Source organism: Strix uralensis, chromosome 6 (assembly GCF_047716275.1).
Source record: "Strix uralensis isolate ZFMK-TIS-50842 chromosome 6, bStrUra1, whole genome shotgun sequence".
NCBI classification, from domain to species: domain Eukaryota; kingdom Metazoa; phylum Chordata; class Aves; order Strigiformes; family Strigidae; genus Strix; species Strix uralensis.
This window is the reverse complement of record NC_133977.1, coordinates 36,475,383-36,496,783: the sequence shown is the minus strand read 5'-3', so window position 1 is coordinate 36,496,783 and position 21,401 is coordinate 36,475,383. Positions and strand designations below refer to the sequence as shown.

The window sequence follows — 21,401 nt, the reverse complement described above, 5'->3', positions numbered from 1 at the left end:
CATGCTTGTAGTGTATCAGTTCATCATCTGTCAGTAAACAGTGCTTGGGGAGGGAGTATATATTTAGAAATCAGCCTAGGAAAGAAGAGAGAAAAATGCTTCAGCATATTTGATTTGTATTTGCTTTGTGTATTTGCTGGATACAGTTTTTCAGCATTTCTCTCAGAGATACTTGTTTTTCAGTGGCAAGTGGGATTTAGCATAGAGGAATGCTAAAGGGTTGAAATCACTCATGCTCTCCTTTGACAGCCTCAACCTGTCATCCCTCTCATGTCCAATCTCTGCAGATTTTTGTTTTAGCCTTTCTTTTGGTTACTATTGCAAAATTTTGGTGTGATGACTTAATTACACTATTTGCTTCCTCTGTAATGCTATATAATACCTGTCTTTGTAAAAGCAGTCTGACAGCAAGTTATGCCTTTTCTTTTAGGGGTCTTTTTGACAGAGATTAAATGGAGGCAGTCACAGAGCAGAAAGTTTAGGCTCTTAGGCCAGAACCTCCCTTCGTTTCCATATGTTGAGTTCACTGATGGTAGTGATTAAAAGTTCATGGTAACATGTGGTCTTTAGCATTTGGCAGGAATAGGCCAAAAGCATTAGGTTCTATAACATTTGTGTACAGCTTTTTGTGTATGCAGTATAATGGATTTTTCTCTTTGTAGCTGTGTTTTAGTAAGGTATTACTCAATCACAATTTACATTCAGAAATATATGTTACTTAAGGATTTTTTTTGGCAACAGTGCAATTAAATGCTTTGTGAAAAAGGTACTTTAAATAATGAGAAAACGTGCAATTGCATTATACTTTGAGCATTTTCTGATTCATTAGAGTTAGACTGTAAAATCGATAATAATGTTATAGATAGTATTATATATAAAACATTATATTCAGAAGTTGATATTTTTTCAAACCACATTAATAGAAGAGCCTGTTTAGAAGATTAGATCCCTGCATCTCCATCTGTGTGTCCACTGTTGTTATGTACCAGTTAGTTATGGGGAAACTATATGATGTCAAAAGCTTCTCATTGTATGGCCCTCTATGATGTTTCCTCTTGAATGCCTCTATCTTCTTGTCATAGTCAAAAATGACAGCTTCTGTCTTGCCAGTGATACATGGTCTAAAAATCTATTTAACTGCCTTTGCTTATGACCATTTTGAAAGGCAGTGCAAGGATAAAAATATTTTATTGTTGAAGAACAGCAGCTTACTCTAATTTAAAACTTTGTGAGGTATAGTCCAAGAGTTGCATTGGTTAACATCAAGAGAGTTGGTTGGAGGTGTCCTTGATATTGGTTGTGCTATGAATGCACCTTATTATAGAAATTTTTCCAATATTTCATCAAATCTTTTTTGTTAGTGTACATTAACTTCACAAATGTCTTACCAGAATGTTGTCACTCAATATCAAAACATCATCATGACCTTTTAATAACTTCTAATCATTTGGAAGAACACAAATTTTATCAAAATATTAAAACCAAGTACTTTATTCTTAGTCAGAGACAAGTCTCTCCTTTTATGCGAGTCTCCAAGATTTTCAGCTAGCTGGAAGCCCTCTTCTTTCTCACTATGGGTACCAGTAAGCTTTGTATGCTCAATACTAGATTTATCCGTTTGATATTCTTGCAAAAATTTGCAGAAGTATTTAAAATGGAGCTTTATTTTTAGAAACTGAACAATATTCATGTCTGCAGAGACGAACCTTCTGAATAATGAGGACTTGGTAGATTTTTTTAGAGGCTTTGGTACATTCATCAAGTTGTCCAGCTTCTGTTGTTTTAAGTCAATCCTTTGGAATAAGGTTTCACAATTCTCTGAGGGTAGCTACTGTTTTCTCACTGCTGCTTGTGTATACAAGCTGCTAGTTCTTCTATTACAATTGAATTCAAGTGTCATATGAATAAGGCTTATACTGTTATGTTTAGAATAAGTTTGTATTTTCTAGACTGTGCCATTAACATTAAAATAATTCTTACTTAAGGGCAAGTAATAGCTTGGATCTGAGTTTATATGCAGGAAAGAAAAATTTTGTGTTTATCTGAAAAGGCTGGGGATCCTTGCAGTGTCAGTGTGGCCAGGGCTGTCCAGAAAAGATTGAGACATGTAATTCTCATATCCTGGGGATCACCAAAGGGGCTTGTGAAGCTGTCATGCAGGCCTTCAAGACCAACTGTCACTAAGGCTACCCAGGAAGTTTCTATGGTAATTAGTATTTAATGAGGTGGGAGTGAATCAGGAGGAGCTGAAGAATACAAGGGGAGCAGGCAGGTTTGCAAGGTGTTGAGAAGCAGGGGCAATGGGATGAGGAGGTGATAGATGCCAGCAGTTCCTGCTAACACATTTTTTTTCCCCTGCTTGTGGATGACAGGAGTCCTGAACTTCAGTAAAAAAAATATTGGCATCAGAGGTGCATTGTTGGTTATGGTAATCAGGCTTCTCCTGCACGGCAATCCCCATGAAAGCTGCACAGAGCTCTGTCTGAGAGGGACCACCAGCTAATGCTGTACTGCAACTGTCTGCAGTAATTTCCTTCTATGTACTATAGTTGAATATCATCCCTTATCAGCTGTTCAATGAGTATCAACAAAAAAGTACAATTACTCTTACAGCCACTGGGAGGGAAGGACTGAGAGCAGCCCAGGCTGGCCAGCAGCCATTTACCACTAGGTCCGAGTTGGCTTCAGCTGTGGGGAAAGGAAGGCGACACCACCTGTCAGGTGAGGGAGCTGATTCCCTGAAGACCAGCTGTGGCCTAGGGTTTACACTGAGTAGACAGACTGGCTAATTCTCCTCTCTGGTGGGGCTAAAAATCTCAAAAATGAGCAAGCTCAGCCAGGCCCAGGCCAGGCAGAAGGGTGGGGTCCAGTGGCTGCCTGCCATGTCGAGGTGGCCAAGGGCCTCCTTGCTGGGAGGTGTGACAGGCTGAGGGCTCCTGTGAGACTTCCCCTGTGGGACTGTTTAGAGACTCTGTAGGGGAATTCCCCTTATGTTTCCTGGAGAGAAACTGTCTTTTACAGGTGGAAATGAACAGGTGAGGTGTTAAAAAAAAAAAAAAAAAATAAAGACACTGTTAGAGATCTTGTTCTGGGTGGTGTATGGTGTTGAGGTGGTGTACACCAGGCAAGAAGGCCTTTTCTGTTGTTAAAACATCTCAATTTCTCATAATTCAGAAAACTAAAATTATCTGTATGTGAAAAAGTATCAATAAGCATTTGGAAGCTTATAAAACAGCAGAAGGTGCCTTTCTGTGCCTTAGTCCTCCCCATAGAACAAGATGGCTGAAGTGGCAGAGTCACCCCCATCCCTCTACCCTTTTGTCTGGCAGAAAGGGGAAAGATAAAAGAATGTTCTTGCTATGTACTTGCAAGATTAACAAACCCAGGATTGCAAATCAAATAGGAGAGACTCCCAAGTAATCTCTCATCTTTTGTGGCAATCTCTTCCTATGCATTGAGTGGAGAGATAGCCTTGCAGGGCTCTGCTGAAGCATGTTATGACAGCAAGTCGTGGGCAGGGGGAGAGAGGCTTGTATGTGGTATTGGCTTCAAGGGCAAGTGTGGGCTAAAGCCCACATATTTTACCCCACTCGGTATTTAGTTGAAGCTTAGTGGAAGCTTGTGTAGACCGTGAAACACTTGTGTAACATAATTCAACTTTGTAAGTGGGATGGAGTGGGATCTTCTGTGAAGTCCCTCCCAGGTTTCTTTTCACAGAGTCTTTTCACAGCAGTTTAATTTTGAGATAGTAAAAGCATGGGTAATTGTGGCAGAGAAATATTTATGCTTGCCAGCTATAAATATCAAAAATACTGTTTTCTGTGGGAGAAAGTTAGGATTGTATGAAACAATTGTACTGGTTTTGTTGTTCTGTTGTTAGATGTTTACGTGTTGTTTTGTCTCAAACTGTACCATAAACACAGGCAATGCATTGCTACTACTGACAAACCTAAATGGTGTCTGGCTGGAGTTAACAGGAGTTAAACACGTAACCACAGAGAATGTAGGTTTAAGTATACTAGTAGTTACAGAAGCATTCATTTAACATTTGTTATAAGCTACTGTTGGTTTTTTATGAGTAATAGGGGAGCAGTTTACAGTTGAACTACTGTATAGAAAAGAAGAGCTGTGTGGCTTCGGATGGAATACTTGGAGCCTCAGGCAGTTTTGTAAACGTTTTCTACTACAAATAAGTTTAATAGTGTACATTAAAAAGGATGTGTATTTAAACCTTTATGGTCCATACCACGTTAGGTGGAATTACAGTAAATTGCTACATTTCATTTCTGTAATTATCTTATAAACTGCTAGTTGATATTGTCCTGAAGTTTATGTTCAGCACATTATAACACCAGTTGTATTTTGGACAGCTTGTATAAGCTCATTTGACTGTGTCTTAGGGGTATAAAATTACATATATATATTTTAAAAAAAGAGATATCTATTAAAAAAATGTAAGAGTTACACACCTTTGCATGACTGTGTGTACTATTGAGAGAGGAGGGATCATGATCACCTCCCATGCTGTGATTATGAGTATGCACAAAGCAATTTTCCTGTCACTAATAGTTCTAGAAATATATGGTTATGAAACATGGTCTTTTCCTTTTATTTTATTTTTTTCCATTCCTGTAGGAACTTGGAAGTAACAGCCCTCCGCAGAGGAACTGGAAGGGAATTGCTATTGCGCTGCTGGTGATTCTAGTTGTTTGTTCACTCATCACTATGTCTGTCATTCTTTTAACGCCAGGTAACCTACTTCTTTATTTTATCTTACTGAAGGTTTATGATTCATAATGCAGTTATTAAAATGACATACAAATGTTAAAGTATCTCTTCCCCTTAAGCATTTTAACTTCCGACTAGTATAAATCTGGTGCTTGTAGGGACTCGAGAGTTACCAGAGGCCTTGTGGAGCAGAAGCATTTGGCTTTGCAGTAAGTCCTTAGAATTGTGTCAGCCTTGAGATGGCTACAAGCAATCCTCATTAGCCTCAGCAGCTGTAAGCTGACTTTAAGATTTTGTCACTTGTGTCTTGGTGTAATTTCAGATTCACAGATGAGATAAGAGGAACTGTATGGCACGGAAAACTAATTCTGAGAATGAAACTTCTCACTGAATCAGAAGCACGTATCTTTCATATGTATATGCAAAAACTTCCTCCATTTTCTTTCTTTCAAAAACAAAGAGGGGGAAATTACTTAAAGGTTCATTTACAAAAAGAAAAAGGGGGGAGGGCAAGTAGTAGACAAAAAAGGCAGTTGAATGTATAAAATAATTATGCTAATTTATTTATTATTTTTTTCCCTAATTTGATGGGAGTTATTTTTCTAAAGATTTTCTTTTTCCTGCTGGGGCAGCAACCATTTAACTGCATCTAGGAACCTAAGGGAAGGAAACACTGAACAACTTTTAAAGAAAAAATTATCTTTAATTTCTTTTTTCCAGATTTAAAATTAGAATGTAAAGTACCTGATTTGGATGGCATGCCTAGATAGTAAATATTGGTCTGCAGATGTTAACTTCCATGCAAGTGCCCAGTTTGTGTAAACCAAAACACTAATGAAGTGCTTTTTAGTTAAATAAGAATTCCAGACAATTTGGCCACCAGATGAAATCAAGGGAAGCTGGGTGGGTCTGTGCATGAGCAAGTACAGTAGCAGACTGCTGCTGCTTGAAAGGAAGGTGGGGAGACTGAGTGGAAAAGGATCAAAAAGTTTTGCTTGTCGGAGGGAACAAGGGAGCTGGAGGGAGTATGTAGGAATTCTACAGACCATTCTGCTTCCTCTGTTTTGTATAAATATCTACTACATATACATGGTGCTGTCCAAGGTATGATAAAGAAATAACTGCTTGTTTCTACTTAGAACATTTTGAGAAAAATAAAAGCAAAGTTGTGCTGCTGTGTCTCAGTGTATAGGAGTTTCTTCAGGGACTAATGAAAAACAGATGTTGAGGGTAAATGGTGGCATATCCTGGTACACTTTTAAGACAGAAGACTCTTTTTCTTTTCAAGGAGAGGTAACTTTTTTTTTAAGGCTTGTAAAATCTCAAAAGTGTTATGCTGGAATTCACAATAATAAACATCAGTTCTGTCTCTTATATTTATATAGAATTAATAATGATGTAAAAACATAAATTGAAGTCTTTGAAGGCACTCATAGAAAAAAGAATAGGCAATCTAGGGAAATTTTTTTTTTTGGTATGTTAAAAATGCTTAGTGAATTACAACATATCTGAGGCAGTTTCAATATCCATAGAGCTTGCTTGAAAATTTGATGTAAGCTGAGACCTGCATTTCAGTTCAAGTCATGCAAGTAAAAACTAGTTCTGTCAGCTCACATGCCCTAAGATATCCCGTAGAGACTGTAGAGCTTAATATAAACACCAACCTTTTTCCCAAAATGATCTAGGTCTATAAAACTGAGGTTTCTTGCAGGTTGGAAATGCTTACCAATGAAAGCTTTGGAGGTACATTGTAGGACAGCAACTTTCCATATTTTGATTCTAAACAGTCGTATTCCCCCTTCACTGTCATGACTAATTAGTATGTTTTTGGAAGAAAATATTCTGATACTCTGCCGCTTTGCTGGCAGGTAGTAAGCACTGTAGCTGAAGTTATCTGGTCTTGAAGATATGTAAGATCACTTTGGGATGTCTAGCATTCGAGGGGAGGAAAAACTTGGAGACTCTCTCACAGGTCTGGCTATTGTGAGGTGCTCTGGCTATTGCTAAGGTGCTACCAATCTGGTATTATTAATACTTGGTTTTGCAAATTGTTCTCATAAAATATAATAGATCTGAATTAAGTTGTTCAGTGCAATAGTGAGAATTATGTCCTCTGTTACGTTGGGATAGTTCAGACTGCATGGCTTTTCATTTCTAATGCTATTTTAAGCATCAGAGACTTCCTTCCCTGTTTAGTTCTGACTGTACTGATGGGTGCTTTTTAGATTTCATGTAAATTCCACTAAACATCATGCTGCTTCTTTTTATGGAGATGGTAATAATTTCAAATGGTGGTTGCTCAGAAGCCTGATTGTTTTGTTGAAAGATTTGTGGAGGCAAAAGTGTATTTACTGATACGCCAAATCCAAAAGAAATTATCTCTTTTGCCTACAGTTATTTATGCATTGCTTTGTCCACAATATAGGAAACTCGTAGGTCCGTGTGCGCTTTTAACAGTTGTCATTTGGCTTCACTCAAACTCTGAGCAATAGATTGAATGCCTTTTTTAATAGAGGGATCAATAGTTCTGTATGAGATGACAAGCTTTTACAAGAAAATGTTCCATGTAAGTTATATGCAAAAGGCTTCAAAGAGGCTTTAGCTTCTGCTAAAGATACAAAGATATTAAAACTAAATGGATATTCTTGATTTTTTTAGTCTTTTTTATTACATGAAATATAACTCGAACATACAACACTAAGCAGGAACTGTGTTGAAATAAGAGATGTATTTCGACCTACTAATATCTTAGCTTCTGTTAAAATATATCTGTGTTGCAATTATGGTTGTGGTTTCAGTAAATTGTACCAACAATATTAGTAATATTTTGGTCCCCTTTCTATTGCTTTCATCAATGGTACTACTAGTGTTCTCAACAAAGAGATGGAAAAATGTAAGACCATTCAGTAAGGTAAGAGATTAGTGGTAGAGTCTGAATGGACTCTCAGTCGAGTAACCTCTTGTTGGGGTTCAACAACTCTTTGTGAACCTCTGTGGATGAAGAAGTACATTAAAAAAAACCCCTATTGTGCCCATCAGGCACAAATTGCTACATTGTTCTGTAGCTGGGAGTAGAAGGCTTACCAGCAAGTATCCCTGCTAGTTTTCTTCACAATTATGTAAGTGCAATGATAAAGAAAGTGCATGAAGATATCAAAGGTTTCAAAGAATGAGGTTACTCTTGTTATAGTAAGAGACTGGAGTGTGGAAAAGCTTCGGAGTTTCAGAATAGGAGCCTGTCTATCCTCTGGGGCAATTTTATGATGAATGCAGCGATTTTTGTGTGTAATATTTGAAGGTGATTGCTGGAGAAATATTTAAGAGAGAACAAAAGAAAAAAACACCTTGGGAATAATCCTATAAATGTAACTTTCTTTATATTGGGAGTTAATGCAGAGACAGAAATAGCTGTTTATGAAATGCCATCGTTTTGTTTGTATGTCAGCATTAATGTAACACAGGTATCTTTCTTGTTCTGCTTTTATTTTATTTCACGTTTTTGAAGTTTCATCACATACTTGCATATACTGAAATATTCATAGGTAGATTTTCTGGGATCAGTGCCTCACTCCTGCCTTTACATCCGCATGTTTTTGTACTTTGCATCATGACAGCACGTTCCACATCGTAGAAATTATCTGAAGATCTATCCGATCGACCACTGTTGATCTACATTTCAAAACTGAGAAATGCTCAATTGGAAGTGCTAGAAACTGAAAGCTTTTATGTGAAAAATCACCGAATAACAGCCTAAGAGTTGTACAGATGTTGCCACCGCTGTACAGGTGTTTTGCCACAACACTTAAGGCTGTTTTTAGTTTTGGGAATGATACTTTCATGTTAACTTACAGTTTCTGAAGGTGTGGTGGACTCGAATGCTTTATGTGGGACTCTGTTACTGAGATATTGATGTTAGCATTTAAACTATGCATGCTGATATATGGTAATTACTCTTGAGCGAAGTGGCATGTAACTCTAATCAGAGATTTTTTTCATCTCTGAAAAAAGACAGCTTTGCAGAAAAATTCCTTTAGGGAACATTTAGATCAGCCAAACTGACAGAAAATGCTTTTTTAAAATTGTTTTGAGTAAAATCTAGCTCTAGGAAAAGGATCTGTTTGGATTATGTCCAATAGGTAAATATTCTGTTTAGAACAGCGTTGCAACCAACCCTTCCACGCCATCTCTCATACTACTCTTAAATGAATAGAAGGCAAACTAAAAATTTTTTTTTTTCTGAAGTGAAGATTCATTACCAGAAGATTCAGGTTTCTGTTCAATGCTGTATAGGCTCCCTGTAACTACTGTAAATTGGTAAACAAGTTTTGGTATCTGACTACTTTCTGGTAGATTGTTTTTCCTTTTTCATGCAAACATAATACAAACCATACTAATTCCCTGTTACCAATATACCTGTTAGCTTACATACATTTTACTAGTGGTGTTTTTCCACTTTTCAGATGGCATTTAACATCAAGCCTTTTTCCAATTTCTAGTGTTAAAACTTTTTTCCACAGAAAAGTCAGTAAGGAGTTTGAGTTAATAATATACTATACTACATCATTATTAGTTTTATTTGCTAAGTTAGGAGGTAAATTTTATGAGGTGTTTAGACTACTTTTAACCTGCAAAAATAATGTCCTATAAACTCATGAAAAGTAATGAGGCTATTACTTTCTACTTTTGCAGTCTTCTAGTTTAGTAAGCACAGACAGGTTTGTAATTTTGAATAAATACACACCAGTTGTTGAACTGTTGTTAGTTTGATGTATAGTTAAAAAGTAGCCATTTATTTTTTAACATTTGATTTTGTTTGTACCTTCTGTAATCTGTGTTCATTTTCTACACATAATATATATAATTTCAGACTGAAATACAGAAATCCATGGGAAATAGTGTGAGGACATTGGAAATACGATTCCTTCAAGGAATAATTCAATAAAATTTAAAATGGAAATGAAAAAGAGATAGTAGGCTATTTGGTAATGTGGTAATAAACATAAAGTGGAAAAAGGCAGTCTTTAAAATAAAATAAGTACTTTGTGGAATACATACTAATTTGTGTTTATGCTCAAGAAAGATGAACACAGTATAGTGATATGAGAGTTCACATGTTGTGTAATTCATCTTGCTATCTATTAACCAAGAATTTTGGAAACTTAAATTACTATTTTAGAGTCTTTTGATGTCAAATCAACATTTTTCATAAAAATTATGCAATATGAGATATTGACAGAGTGGAAAGCTGGTGTCAAGGATTACAAACAAGGCTCTATTTCGGTAATATTTTAGCATTAGAAAAAAAATTAGTTTCAAACATCTAGTGAAGTTGCTTGAAGATGCCATTTTTTTCAGTTTAACAATGCTAACAGCAATTTTAAAAGTTACTTTAAAATCCAATTTATATCAAGATTACTTGGCAGGCATGTGAATTAGAGCAGAGCTGGTATACCTTTCTTCTCTGATAGCCTCTCTGTACACAGTTGATGTATTGTTTTAGTGATTTTTTATTAAAGCAGTTAATAAAAAAAAATCTGTGAAAACTAAACTGTCTTGGGTAAGACAATTTTTGGCAACATAACAGCTTGTGTGAGCTTGATTGATATTTGGCAAACTGGCTGGGTATAAGGGGTCACAATAAATAGAAACACACTCAAGAAAGGTTAGAAGGGGAATCCTTTCGGGATCACAAACAGCGTCAGGACCGGGGTGTGTTGAATCAAAACAGGTGATGGAAAACAGCTTGTTGAGGGTAGGTAGTCAGCAAGGTTATGGAGAAGGGAGAATGGCTGTATGAAGAGCCCAGTATTTGATGGTGTTAAGTTAGAAGTAGTGTTTTCAAGACAGGGAATGTATTTGTGGAGCTGAGTAGAGCATATATAACAACATGTGCTTACTTTGAAGATAAAACCTCAGTGTGAGGCAGGAGCAAGAGCTAACAAGGTCCCATGATGTGTAAACAGAGGGATTAGGTATAAATCAAGAGAGATAATGTTACTTTGCTGTAAAGCTCTAGTCAGACTGCAAGTGGAATATTGTGTCCCATGCTGGACTTGGAGACTAAAAAAAAACCCAAACAGACTATTTTGATCCCTGGAAGGTAGGAAGAGGGCAAAAAGCTTATTTAAGGATTAGAACGTTTGTCTTATGAGAGAGGATTTGAACAACTCTGCATGCTTAGCCTTATAAGACATCAAGGGCAAGAAGAGTTGATTACGGTGAGTAAGTGCTTACCGGGGCCCTGCTGAGACCTGGGAGGGAGGTGCGTGCAAAATGCAGCAGTGCTGTGGAGTGAGCAGCTGTGATGGCCTTGTGTCTATTGTAAATTTATGATGTGCATTATAAAGGAGTTTCTCTTCAGTACAGCAAGGATGCACCTTATTAATACTAACTGAAGTGATTGCAGCAGGCAGTGCTGACATTTAAAGGCAAAAAAATCATATTATTGTTGATTTCAGTAAGCTTTCAGCTGGGTCTCTAATTGAGAAATTTGGCTGAATAAAGACCAATAACGAAACTATGATTGACTTTATTCACTGTGAAGGGGTTGCATTTTCATCTGAAATGTATTACAGAATACGACCTTTACAGAGTACATTTATTTGTTAAAAACCTGTTGGTAACATATTGGTTTGACATCAAGATAACAAGATTGCTCCTTGACTGCTGTGATTCTAGATATTCTTTTTCTATGGGTCTGTCATCAGCTGCACTGTTTAATATCAGTAATCTGTAAGGACAAAATCTGACTAACAAAAAGATCCTCTTGTAGAGAAGGTGGATGCCTGACACATTGGAAGGAAAAGCTCATAGAGCAGAGAAGTACTGCAGTAATCTATGGCAGACCTGCTCAATAATGATAAAATGATTAAAAGACCTGACTGGGCATCTGTCTGGTTGATTGTGTCGGAAATGCATAGGTGCATATTTTTGCTAGTGCATGGGCAATGTATAACGCAGCTTTTGGCAGCTGCTGTTCTCTTAAATAGCCTAAAGCTGTTAGGAGGTGAAGTGCATAGATGCTATCAGTGAATATTCATTAGAAACTTTGTGTTTTGACAGCAAAACTTTTACTTTAATAGTATTTCTGATTTGACATGTTAATGTAACAGTTCGCTATTGAATCTCCGCTACTTATTATTTAACCTACAGCACAAGAAAAGTAGAATTTAGCAGATCTTCTTTTTTTTCTTTTATGAAGCATGGAGATGATTTTAGGAGCTGGCAACTTATTGTTTTGTTTTGAAAATCGATGTTGGCTAATGTTCAGAAGCACAATATTCCTGGGTTCTATCATGTTTGGGAAAAACACAAGGCTGTTAGCCAAATGTTTTGTTGTGCTTCTCACTAGAGAGCAAGCATGGACTATAAAATATGCATATGGAATTATTATTATTTTTTACATTTTAATTTGTAGGATAGGTGTAATTGATTCCAAATTTACTTACAGGAGTATTTTACTTAGTTTCTGTCTGTATAAGGTGATCAATATGGACTACATCCTTTGGCTGTCAGGAATTTTTGTATTGGTTTGTAATCAGACTTTTCTTATGGTGTAGGGCTGTGGCAAGAAGGAGCTTTGCCACTACAGTACCACTATAATAAATAGCCAAGCACTACATCCTTCAGTGGTCCTGTCCATAAGGTACCAATGCTTTGTTTTCTGAAGCTTTACTGAAGAAAAATGAAAAGTTTTCTTGTAGTGAAAAAAAATAAGAGCAAGGTATTGTCATGGATTTCAACAGGACCTTTGAACTATGTATGCTGGTTCTGTAATTCTGATGTTTTGCAAACTACAATGAATATATTGTTTTTAATAACTATCTAAAATAATCTCGTTATGTTTATTTCAGATGAACTTGCAAATTCATCAGAAACCAGATTGTCCTTGGAAGATCTCTTCAGAAAAGAGTTCATAGTCCATAATCCAGAAGCCAAATGGATTAATGGTAAGTGTATAATCTCTCACATAATTTGGAACTATGTAATAATTTCGAGTATTGAATGATGTCACTGTCCAGACACTGAGAAAGAATCAGTTAAAATTTCAAACTCTTGAAATTGGCCGGTGTCCTGGTTTTCCTTGTAGTTCTGAATCATGTCTGTTTCATTAATTTTTGAAGTGGTTTTCTAATTTTAAAACTCCGTCTAGTAGAAACTCACTAAAATTTTCTGTTTATGTTACTGATCCAGTTTGGAGGCAGTGATGAAGAGTTGTTTTTAAGAACTGGATCTTGTTTACGGATTCACAGGAAGATCAATTCAGAAAATTAAATTGTTCTATTAATATCTGAACTTGAGATTTGAGAACTGGTTCTAACTCTTCACATCTGGAATGGATTCTTAGATATTTCAATATACTTGTACAGCTCTTAGTCATTTTCTGATGTCTAGAAATTGTATTTAATGTTCTACTTTATTAAATGATTTATAAATGGTATGCAGGTTCCCAAAGAATTATGCAGTTTTAATGTGAAAAAGAAAACAAATTCATTTTCCACTCATCAAACTCCTTTTCTCTTCATCACATGGGTTGTCCACATTCTTTATGTTTGCAAGAAATGTACAAGTAACACAATAGTGACCATTGGTTTTGTGTCTATAGTTGGATCTTTGTATTACTCCAGGTGTTATAATCAAAGGCTTTGTGCAAAATAGAGTATTGTTAAGGAGTGCTCTATGGAAGGTAGGAGACTGGAAGTCTGGTGACTGTGTATGTAAATTCAGGATAACTTTGCATGGGAAATAATGATTCAATTATATTAATTCAATTATATTAATTCAATCTAGTAATAACTAGAACTGGTTTTCATTTGTAGGAAGCTATATGACTGAACTGAATTTTTGCTTTATTAGATACTCTAAAGAATGAAACGGGCATAACAAGTGTAAGTGCATTTCAAAAAAAAGGCTAAAAAGGGAGAAAAGTATGGTCAGTCTTCTTTTTCCAGGACCAGCTCTGGCGTTATTTGTTATCCAGTAGTTTAGGGGAAAGAGAGGGAAGGCTCAGCTTAGTTTCCTGCCACTCCCTTTCCCCCAGCTATTCCAGTGACCATACAGTTGCTGAGATGCCCTTACTTTCTTCTTTGGACTGGTTTCTGTCTTCAGTCAGTGCCAAAAGCTCTGGTACTGGGTAAAGCCAGAGCAGTGCTATTGCCAAGAGGAACAGTATCTTGTGGTTGGCAGAAAACTTTTTTCCAGTTAAGACTGTTTGGCTAATTAAAATGTAAAGCAATTTTTGATTAGTTTGTTGTTACCTGTTAAATTCACAAAGCAACTGCCTTTGACCCCACCCTACTTGAAAAATTCTGCTCCTAATTGTCAAATGAAGTTATTACAGACACAGTACTGTCAGTCAAAGTGGTCACTAAAAGCAGGTAAGTAGGTAATGGAACAAGATCCTTACACTAGTTCTGTACATTACTCTTGCTACTCAAAAACTCCATGAGGTTACTCATCTAATAACACTAGTGGTCATTTATAACGTGCATAATATTCTATGCATGAAAACATTACTAATTTCAAAACCCAGGACAATAAAACTAAAGGGTTAATAATTGAGTTATATTAAATATTGTTGATAATATAAAGCATTTATTGTATTTTTTTAACTGTGTTCTACAGCCTGTGATAAGATAAAAGCTTCTTTTAAGAGTTTTCCAGAAGTGGTAAAAAGAAATGTAGAATTTGCTGCTCAACACTTGCTTGGATACAGGTTTCTTTTGTGATGTTCAAAATCCATCTTAAAAAACTCATACAATCGAAGATAATTTTAATAGTATCATGCGAAAAACAGACGTTGTAAGCAATCTAGTCTAAAAGCTATGAGATTGTACAGTTATGAACTTTTCCATCTATTGAAAATAATATTAGAAATACTATTTAATAAAGAAAGGCCCTGTGCTTTATTAGCAGTACAGTTGTACTAATATCCAGTCTTTCTGCAGTGATGGTTTTCTCAGCCAATATGAGAACTCCTAAGGTTGCATTTAGGTGTTTTCCTGTGTTTATTTGCCAAAGAAGAAACAAAATCCAGTGGTACAAAAAAAAGGGAAGAATGGACTTTTTCTTATTAGAGTATGTGTGTGTATGGGAATTGGGGAAAACCTGTGGAAAATTAAGGGTTTTACTAATTGTTTAGTATTTCTGATAAGCACAGAAAAATTATGTATAGATTTTTTTTTTCTTGCATTTTCTTTGAAAATTCCCAATATGGTTAATGAAATCAATATCTTAGTAAATAAAATGAGGAGGAGTCTTGCAAAGCAGCATTTCTGTTTCCTGCTTCTATTGTATTTTTAAGACTTAGGATAAGGTTGTGCTTTACTTTCCTGGCATGGTAACGTTGCACTGGTGGCATTATATGCACGGAGAATGAAATATATAACTTAATAGTCAGCATTCATTACTGTGAAGCTGGAGGGGAGCATTTGGCACTTTCTTTGGATATTGGCAGGGTAAGTGCTTCTGGACTCTGCAAAGGAAGATTTTAGCAGAAAATAAGTAGCTAGTTACTACTTACTAGTTTTTGCTCCTCTTGGGATAGAATAATTTGTATCCATCTGAAAGTTTTATCATCTTGACCTCCTGGGAAGGGATGGGAATAGAGATTGAAAAAGTGATTCCTGCTGTAAGCAGTTTTTGCAGGGTTTAGAGCATATTTTGTAGAAGAATGTCTGGTTTAAGGATTTCAAGTGCTAGACGAATCACTTTGTTCTTAGGTAAGGTTCTTAGGTAACTGCTGCCATTTAATGAAACTTCCAGTACTGATGTTTGAATTTCTCTGGCATTATCTGCCAAACGCAATGTTATTTCTTCCTTGTTTGCAAGTTCCTCCACTACAAAAATCATCCCCATGTAGTTATTTTTGGTCTACTCTTTAATAAGAAAAGCTCTTATGTACAGAAGTTTTTACATTCCATTTCCTTTTCTGCTTGAAACTGAGTCCATAATTTTATGTTCTTGCCACCAAAGTTAATAATTATGCAAATGTTTAAAGCTGCAGAGGAAATGTTGTTCTTTATGTGAGATAATCAGCTGTTGCCAAAGAAAAGAAAAGAAAAAATTGAGCTAGTTTTAAAAGTGACAAAATATATTCACATTTAATATAATTTGAAGATGTAGCTCTTCAGGTATCTTTCAGATTTCTTCCTCCCTTTTTTTCTTCTTTTTTTGTTTTACTTCAAAGGCAATTTTTTTTAAACCTGACTTGGATTTTTGTCTTTGTAAGAATTTATGAAGGAAAGAGAAAGAAAATATGGATGATGGCTAGTATTTTTCTTGAAAATAATAACAGTAGTTTACTAAGCTTTTTCAATCATAGATCTGATCAACTGTATTTAAAAGGACATGGTGGAGAGCATACACAACCATCAATCAGTTCAATCCATGTAATCTGAAAGAGCGTTTGATTTCAGAAAGCTTTCCAGTTGCCTGACATAGTTTTGAAGATGTTAAACAAGAGTACATCTTCCTTTAGCATTATTGATCTTCAGGTTTTCTAATAGGAAGTGAGAATTTAAAATGCTGCCAGTGAATAATAAAAGTACTTAAATCACACAGCACATTGCTACTGATAAGGGCTTCGCATTAGATGGCAAAACAGCTCGGTTTACTTAAGTACAAAACTGCAATATAGTTTAAAATATCCGGAGTAATTAAATTGAAGAAAGCACTGCCGTTAAACTTCCCCTATGCTTTCCCTTACCAAAAAACTTGTTAGGAGACTTAATGTATGTCATATTGCTTATGTCTTGGATTCTAACCATTTTGCAATGGGGACCAGTCTCTGCTTCAGGTTGGGCACAGTGTCTCATTTCATGACCACAGTTTGCTTTATGAACATGTATCGTGAGTGCTAGTACAGTGCATTTAATGGAAGATGTGTGAAGTATTAGGGCATAGTTCTAAACTAGCTGTATCGGTGACAACAACAACTGTTCATCGCTCTGTTAGTTGTTCATAAACCAGTGTATGAATCATTGCTTATCTGCCAGTATCAGCAGGCTGCAGCTGTATCTTTGAACCATAGTGAAGCATTTTTTCAGGATATTTTCTTCATTTCTGTTAAGTTACTTAGAAATATGTATGCTGGCCTGTGAGAAATACTGAGGTGCTCAAAAGATTTGCAGTCTAATCCTTAGATCTTTGGTGGGGTACTTGCATCTCTTATTGTCAGGGACTCTGGCTGTTAATGACAATAAAATTCAGAATCTTTGCATTTATTCCTTCTGTGAATATGGGAGTTGCTTGCATTTTTGCTGTTTAGATAATCTTTGCCAACCTTTCCTATATGTGACAGAGTGCATTGACTCCTTGCTTGTATTCTGTCAGATGGGTATATAGTCAGCAAAATTATGATATATTTCATGTACCTGAATGAAAAGTGTTGGAGAAGGACCTGAAGTCTGAATGATGGCCTGCAGCAGGCTGTGCCCTGGAAGCCTGTCTTGTGCTGAAGCTCAGCAAATCACCTAAGTACCTGTGTACGTGCTTTATGGAGCTGGGAGGGATGTAGGCATCTTCTAAGGGTAAAACTTCTGTATGGTGCTTTGCTGAAATTGTGAGATGATAAAATAAATATCTCTCTCTTTCTGGCTTGCTTGCCTCTGGAGCAGCTGTCTGTTCCTGTATTCAGTAACCCTTGCAACACCGTGTCACAGGAAGTGTGTAGGGTAATGTGTATGGCTGGGCAGCATCCCATGTCTGCAGTCAAACACAGTCCTGCTGATGCAAGAGGATAGATTTTTGAGTAGTGAGGGAGACACAGAGAATAGATTTTGGAGAGTGAGGGGAGGTGGCAGGTGCCAGCGCAGAGGGAAGGACTTTCAGTGACACTTCAGGGAGGGAAGTGATCTTCAAGAGGACAAGGCACAATAGCAGAGATTCCCTCCTCCTGTAGGACTCTACACTTTATTCAAAATGGACTCATCTCACAAGCAGCAGCCCTTTCTGTCTTTGGGAGGAAGAGAGAAAATAAGGAAGTCATGGGGAGTCAGAATCAATAGGGGAAGGAAGACATTGACCCTTGTGGCAAGGGAAAGGACCTGGAGGGGATGAGGTGTTTCAAGAAGGGTCTCTTGCCTCATGGAGAAGCTGCATTTTCTCCACATATCAACCTTCTCCCTGCCTTTAGCCCTCGTAAACTCCTGTGCCTTGTCAGGCAGGAGCTGCTAATCCACACTCTGTGCCTCAAGTGGGCGGCTGCTGCCCTGTCCCATCACCTGCGGAGGAACGACAGCAATGCTGAAGCAGCGCTCTGTGTGTGTGCGGAGAGGAGGCAGATGCGGGGAGGCAGTTGGTGCATCGTCTGCTGCAGGTGATACAGAAAAGCCTAATATAGTTGGGGGTAGGTTTGTCCCTTGGTGTCATCCTGGTGAACACAGTTCTTTTCTTTGACCAATCAGGGTGAATATAAATGCACATTTTGATGAGAAATTTCTGGAGAAAGCACATATTTGTACCTCTTTCTTTTGTTGTAAAACCCAGTTTTTGGAATGAGGTTTATCATTTTGTCCAGCATAAAATCCTAGGTTGTGTGCCAGCAATCTCAGCAGGTATAACCTGTTTGGATTTAATTTCCAAATCAAATAATTTTTCATGCACATACGTTTTCAAGGCAAAGACTCTTCATCACTTCCCCTGCTGGCCCCCCCCCCCCCCCCCCCAACAGTTTTAATGTGGTTTTTTGGAGATGATAAGAAACCACTCTATCCCAAGTCAGAAATATACGCTCTGGCTTGAGAACAGTATCAAGGCAATAGATGTCTGGTTTTGTTTTAACTCAAGCTCTTGTATTTACTTGTTTTATTTTTGTTTTTATATTATTTCCAGATTTCCTGTATTAGCTTCAGCAGGGGCATGGCTTTCATTTCCTGAGTAATATTTACTAGTTCTGATGTGGGCATCTTTAGTCTCACACATCAATTTTATCAGCATGGAGAAAAAAAAGAATGGGTGATGCCTACCCTTTTGAACATCAGTGAAACCAAGGGACTGGTTTATGGAGGAAATCCCCCCCCCCCCTTCACATTTTATTTAGCAAACATTTATTGTGTTTAGTAGAGTCTCTCTTTAAAAAAAACCCAACCAAACAAAAGGAAATATTAAACTGCTTTTGCTTTACAGTTGAACAGTCACTTCACTGCAATATTTTGTAGACTGTGTTTTAAAGTTAGCATGGAAAGATATTACCTGGCTGGAGAAGTATTATTGCTTCTTATAACATGTTTGGTTTCCTTAAAGAGCAAATGAGACAGTAGCTTCCCATAGATTTATTTGTGGTTGTCCCCAGCACATTTCTCATGCTGTATACTGGCTTTATCACCTGGGGAGTGAGATGTGTAGACAGAGGGTTTTGCTTGAGCTGGTGCCTTCCTTGAGGCTCTCTTGGCTCTTGTCTATCCTGAAAAATTAAATAAAAAGTGAGTCTGGGAAACCTGGCATGAAGATGGTTGAAATTGCATTAAAAATTGTGGATGATAAAAACGGAAGTGGTTTGGGAAGCACAGCACAGATTCCACAGTACCACCTGTGCCAATGTGTTCAGGAAACTATTAACATTTGACACTTTTTAAAGGAAGCTTTTCCTGTGCATGAGGCAAATACGAACTTTATCAGAGCTGAGCATGTTGTGATGTTTGCCAGTGGATATGGGTCAAGTGCAAGAAATCAGTCCATCACTGAGCAATAAAAGAAGACACATTTTGCTCCAGAAAGTTGTTGCTGAGTTAGAATCAATAAACAGACAAATATCTCTATTACAATTACATATCTATATATGTTGGAATTACTCTGGTTATTTATGATGGGTATTAAGAGTGAAGTCCTATATTATTTTTTTTTCCCATCCCTTAAATGAGATGAGTGTCTGAAGTGGCCAGGCTGGAGTGCAGCCATCGTGCACAAGTGCATTTTTGGTGTAGCAGGAGCTGTGTTTGGCATTCAGATATTTAGGCTGTGATATGATGCATTAATGTTCTGTCAGGGACTTGGGCAGAAGTGAAGAGAGGTATGTACAGTGGTGCTCTTGCCAGCTCTGCATATAGCATAGCTTTCATTATTTATCTGAGGCTGTCTGTGCAGAGCCTGAAGCTGGAAGCCAGGCCAGGGAGTTTTGTTGCCTGCGGTTCAGTGTGAAGGGTTTATTTCTGAGTGGCAGCAGAGGGTGGCTGGACTTTTCCCTGTGCAGGGAAAAGCTGCATGTAGAAGGGCAAGTAAAAAAATCCTAGATAGCACCCCAACCTTTGAAGGTTTTAACTAAAAATCTTATTTCATAAAACTCTACCAGTGGTGTGAATTACCCACCCAGTTTTTGCCAAGTCTGAAGACTAAGTTTTGGAAAATCCCCAGAAAATTTTAAAAGATATATAGAGTGTCTCCAGGCTGGCTGAAGTTTCTCTCAGAAACTGATAAAAAGGGGAATAAAAGTTTTGATTGATAATGTTCCACTGATGTATTAAAATAACTTGTTAAACAAAAGAATTTAAACAGTGTTGTTGTGAAATTGATTGAATTATTAAATTCTTTCATTAGGGAATTAAGTGGAGGAGTTTGGGGCTGTATTTGCGCTGATGCTGAATACTTCCCTACAAGCCAGCTGTAGGTGGGTAATTGGTCATTCAGGGTAAGGTGGTGGAGGTAACCACGCCTGGTACCAGGCACATGCCTTCTTGTGTCCCTTGATGCAGGATTTGTGGCTTCTCAAACAATGGCCAATATTGGTTTAGGAAGAATTTTCATTTTCTTGTTCGTTTTTTTGGGGGTGGTTGTTTTTGTGTTTTGTTTTGGTTTTTTTTAAGTTTAGGTGCAGTAGTTCTTTGGTTTGGTTTTCTCTCCATTTCTCTTGTTAGAAAATGAATTTATTCTTAAATATTGCATGTGAAGAATGCATGTAAAGCAGAAGATAAATAATGTGATGTGCATAAAGCTACAAAAGTGTTAATGTGAACAGGAAATAGAAACTGAAATAAATTATTTTATGGAATATTGTAAGTAGGATTGCTAATGAGAAAGCATGAAATAATTTGGGTTGCAGCTGTTGCACGAATGTAACACGCACCTTAAAAACCAGGATGGGGTAAACCCTAGACTGTCTACTGCATGGAAGTGAAGATTTCATCTCATTTCTGTAGAGTTTATCAGAAAAAAAGATGTTCTTTTTCATCGATGATCATTATCACAAAGCAAATATTAATTTTCTTCCATGAAGCAGAGAAGCTGACATACTTCAGATTCAGAGACTTGTCCTTGTGAGTGGATCTCACCTGTTTAGATGTCGTGGCTCTGCAGCTGTGGGACACTCACCAGGGTGGCAGCAGAGCTCTTCCCTGTGGGCAGAAGACCTAACTGTTCCTTTCATCCTCTGATTCTCCACCCTGAGGATGAGCAGTTGTATAGCCTATTGCTCAGGAAGGTGTTTTGTCCTCTTCATTAAAATTCTTTGTTTCACTGGTTGTAACAAAACAGAATTTTTCCCTCAGTTATTTTTTCCTCTAGACTGTACACAGCCTAGTCGTTAAATCATGTTACTTAGTGGTTATTTTAACTGATGTTTCCCTGCCTGACCACACTATTAGGACCTACTGCATGCACTATACTTCTTTCTGCTCTCATACTATTGATGTCTCTAAGGTGCCACATGACTTGTTTAGAAGTAGATCTTGGGTAATTTC

General features: G+C 37.1%; 1 protein-coding gene across 2 annotated transcripts in view; it reads left to right on the top strand.

The window, feature by feature from the left end:
• The window catches only part of DPP10 (dipeptidyl peptidase like 10), a 555,621-nt gene that overhangs the window by 312,438 nt on the left and 221,782 nt on the right, over positions 1-21,401 (top strand). For both annotated transcript variants that reach the window (XM_074873697.1, XM_074873696.1), the window contains exons 2-3: positions 4,636-4,750; positions 12,582-12,677. In XM_074873697.1, the coding sequence (XP_074729798.1) occupies positions 4,636-4,750; positions 12,582-12,677 (211 nt within the window). The remainder of the gene's footprint in view (positions 1-4,635; positions 4,751-12,581; positions 12,678-21,401) is intronic.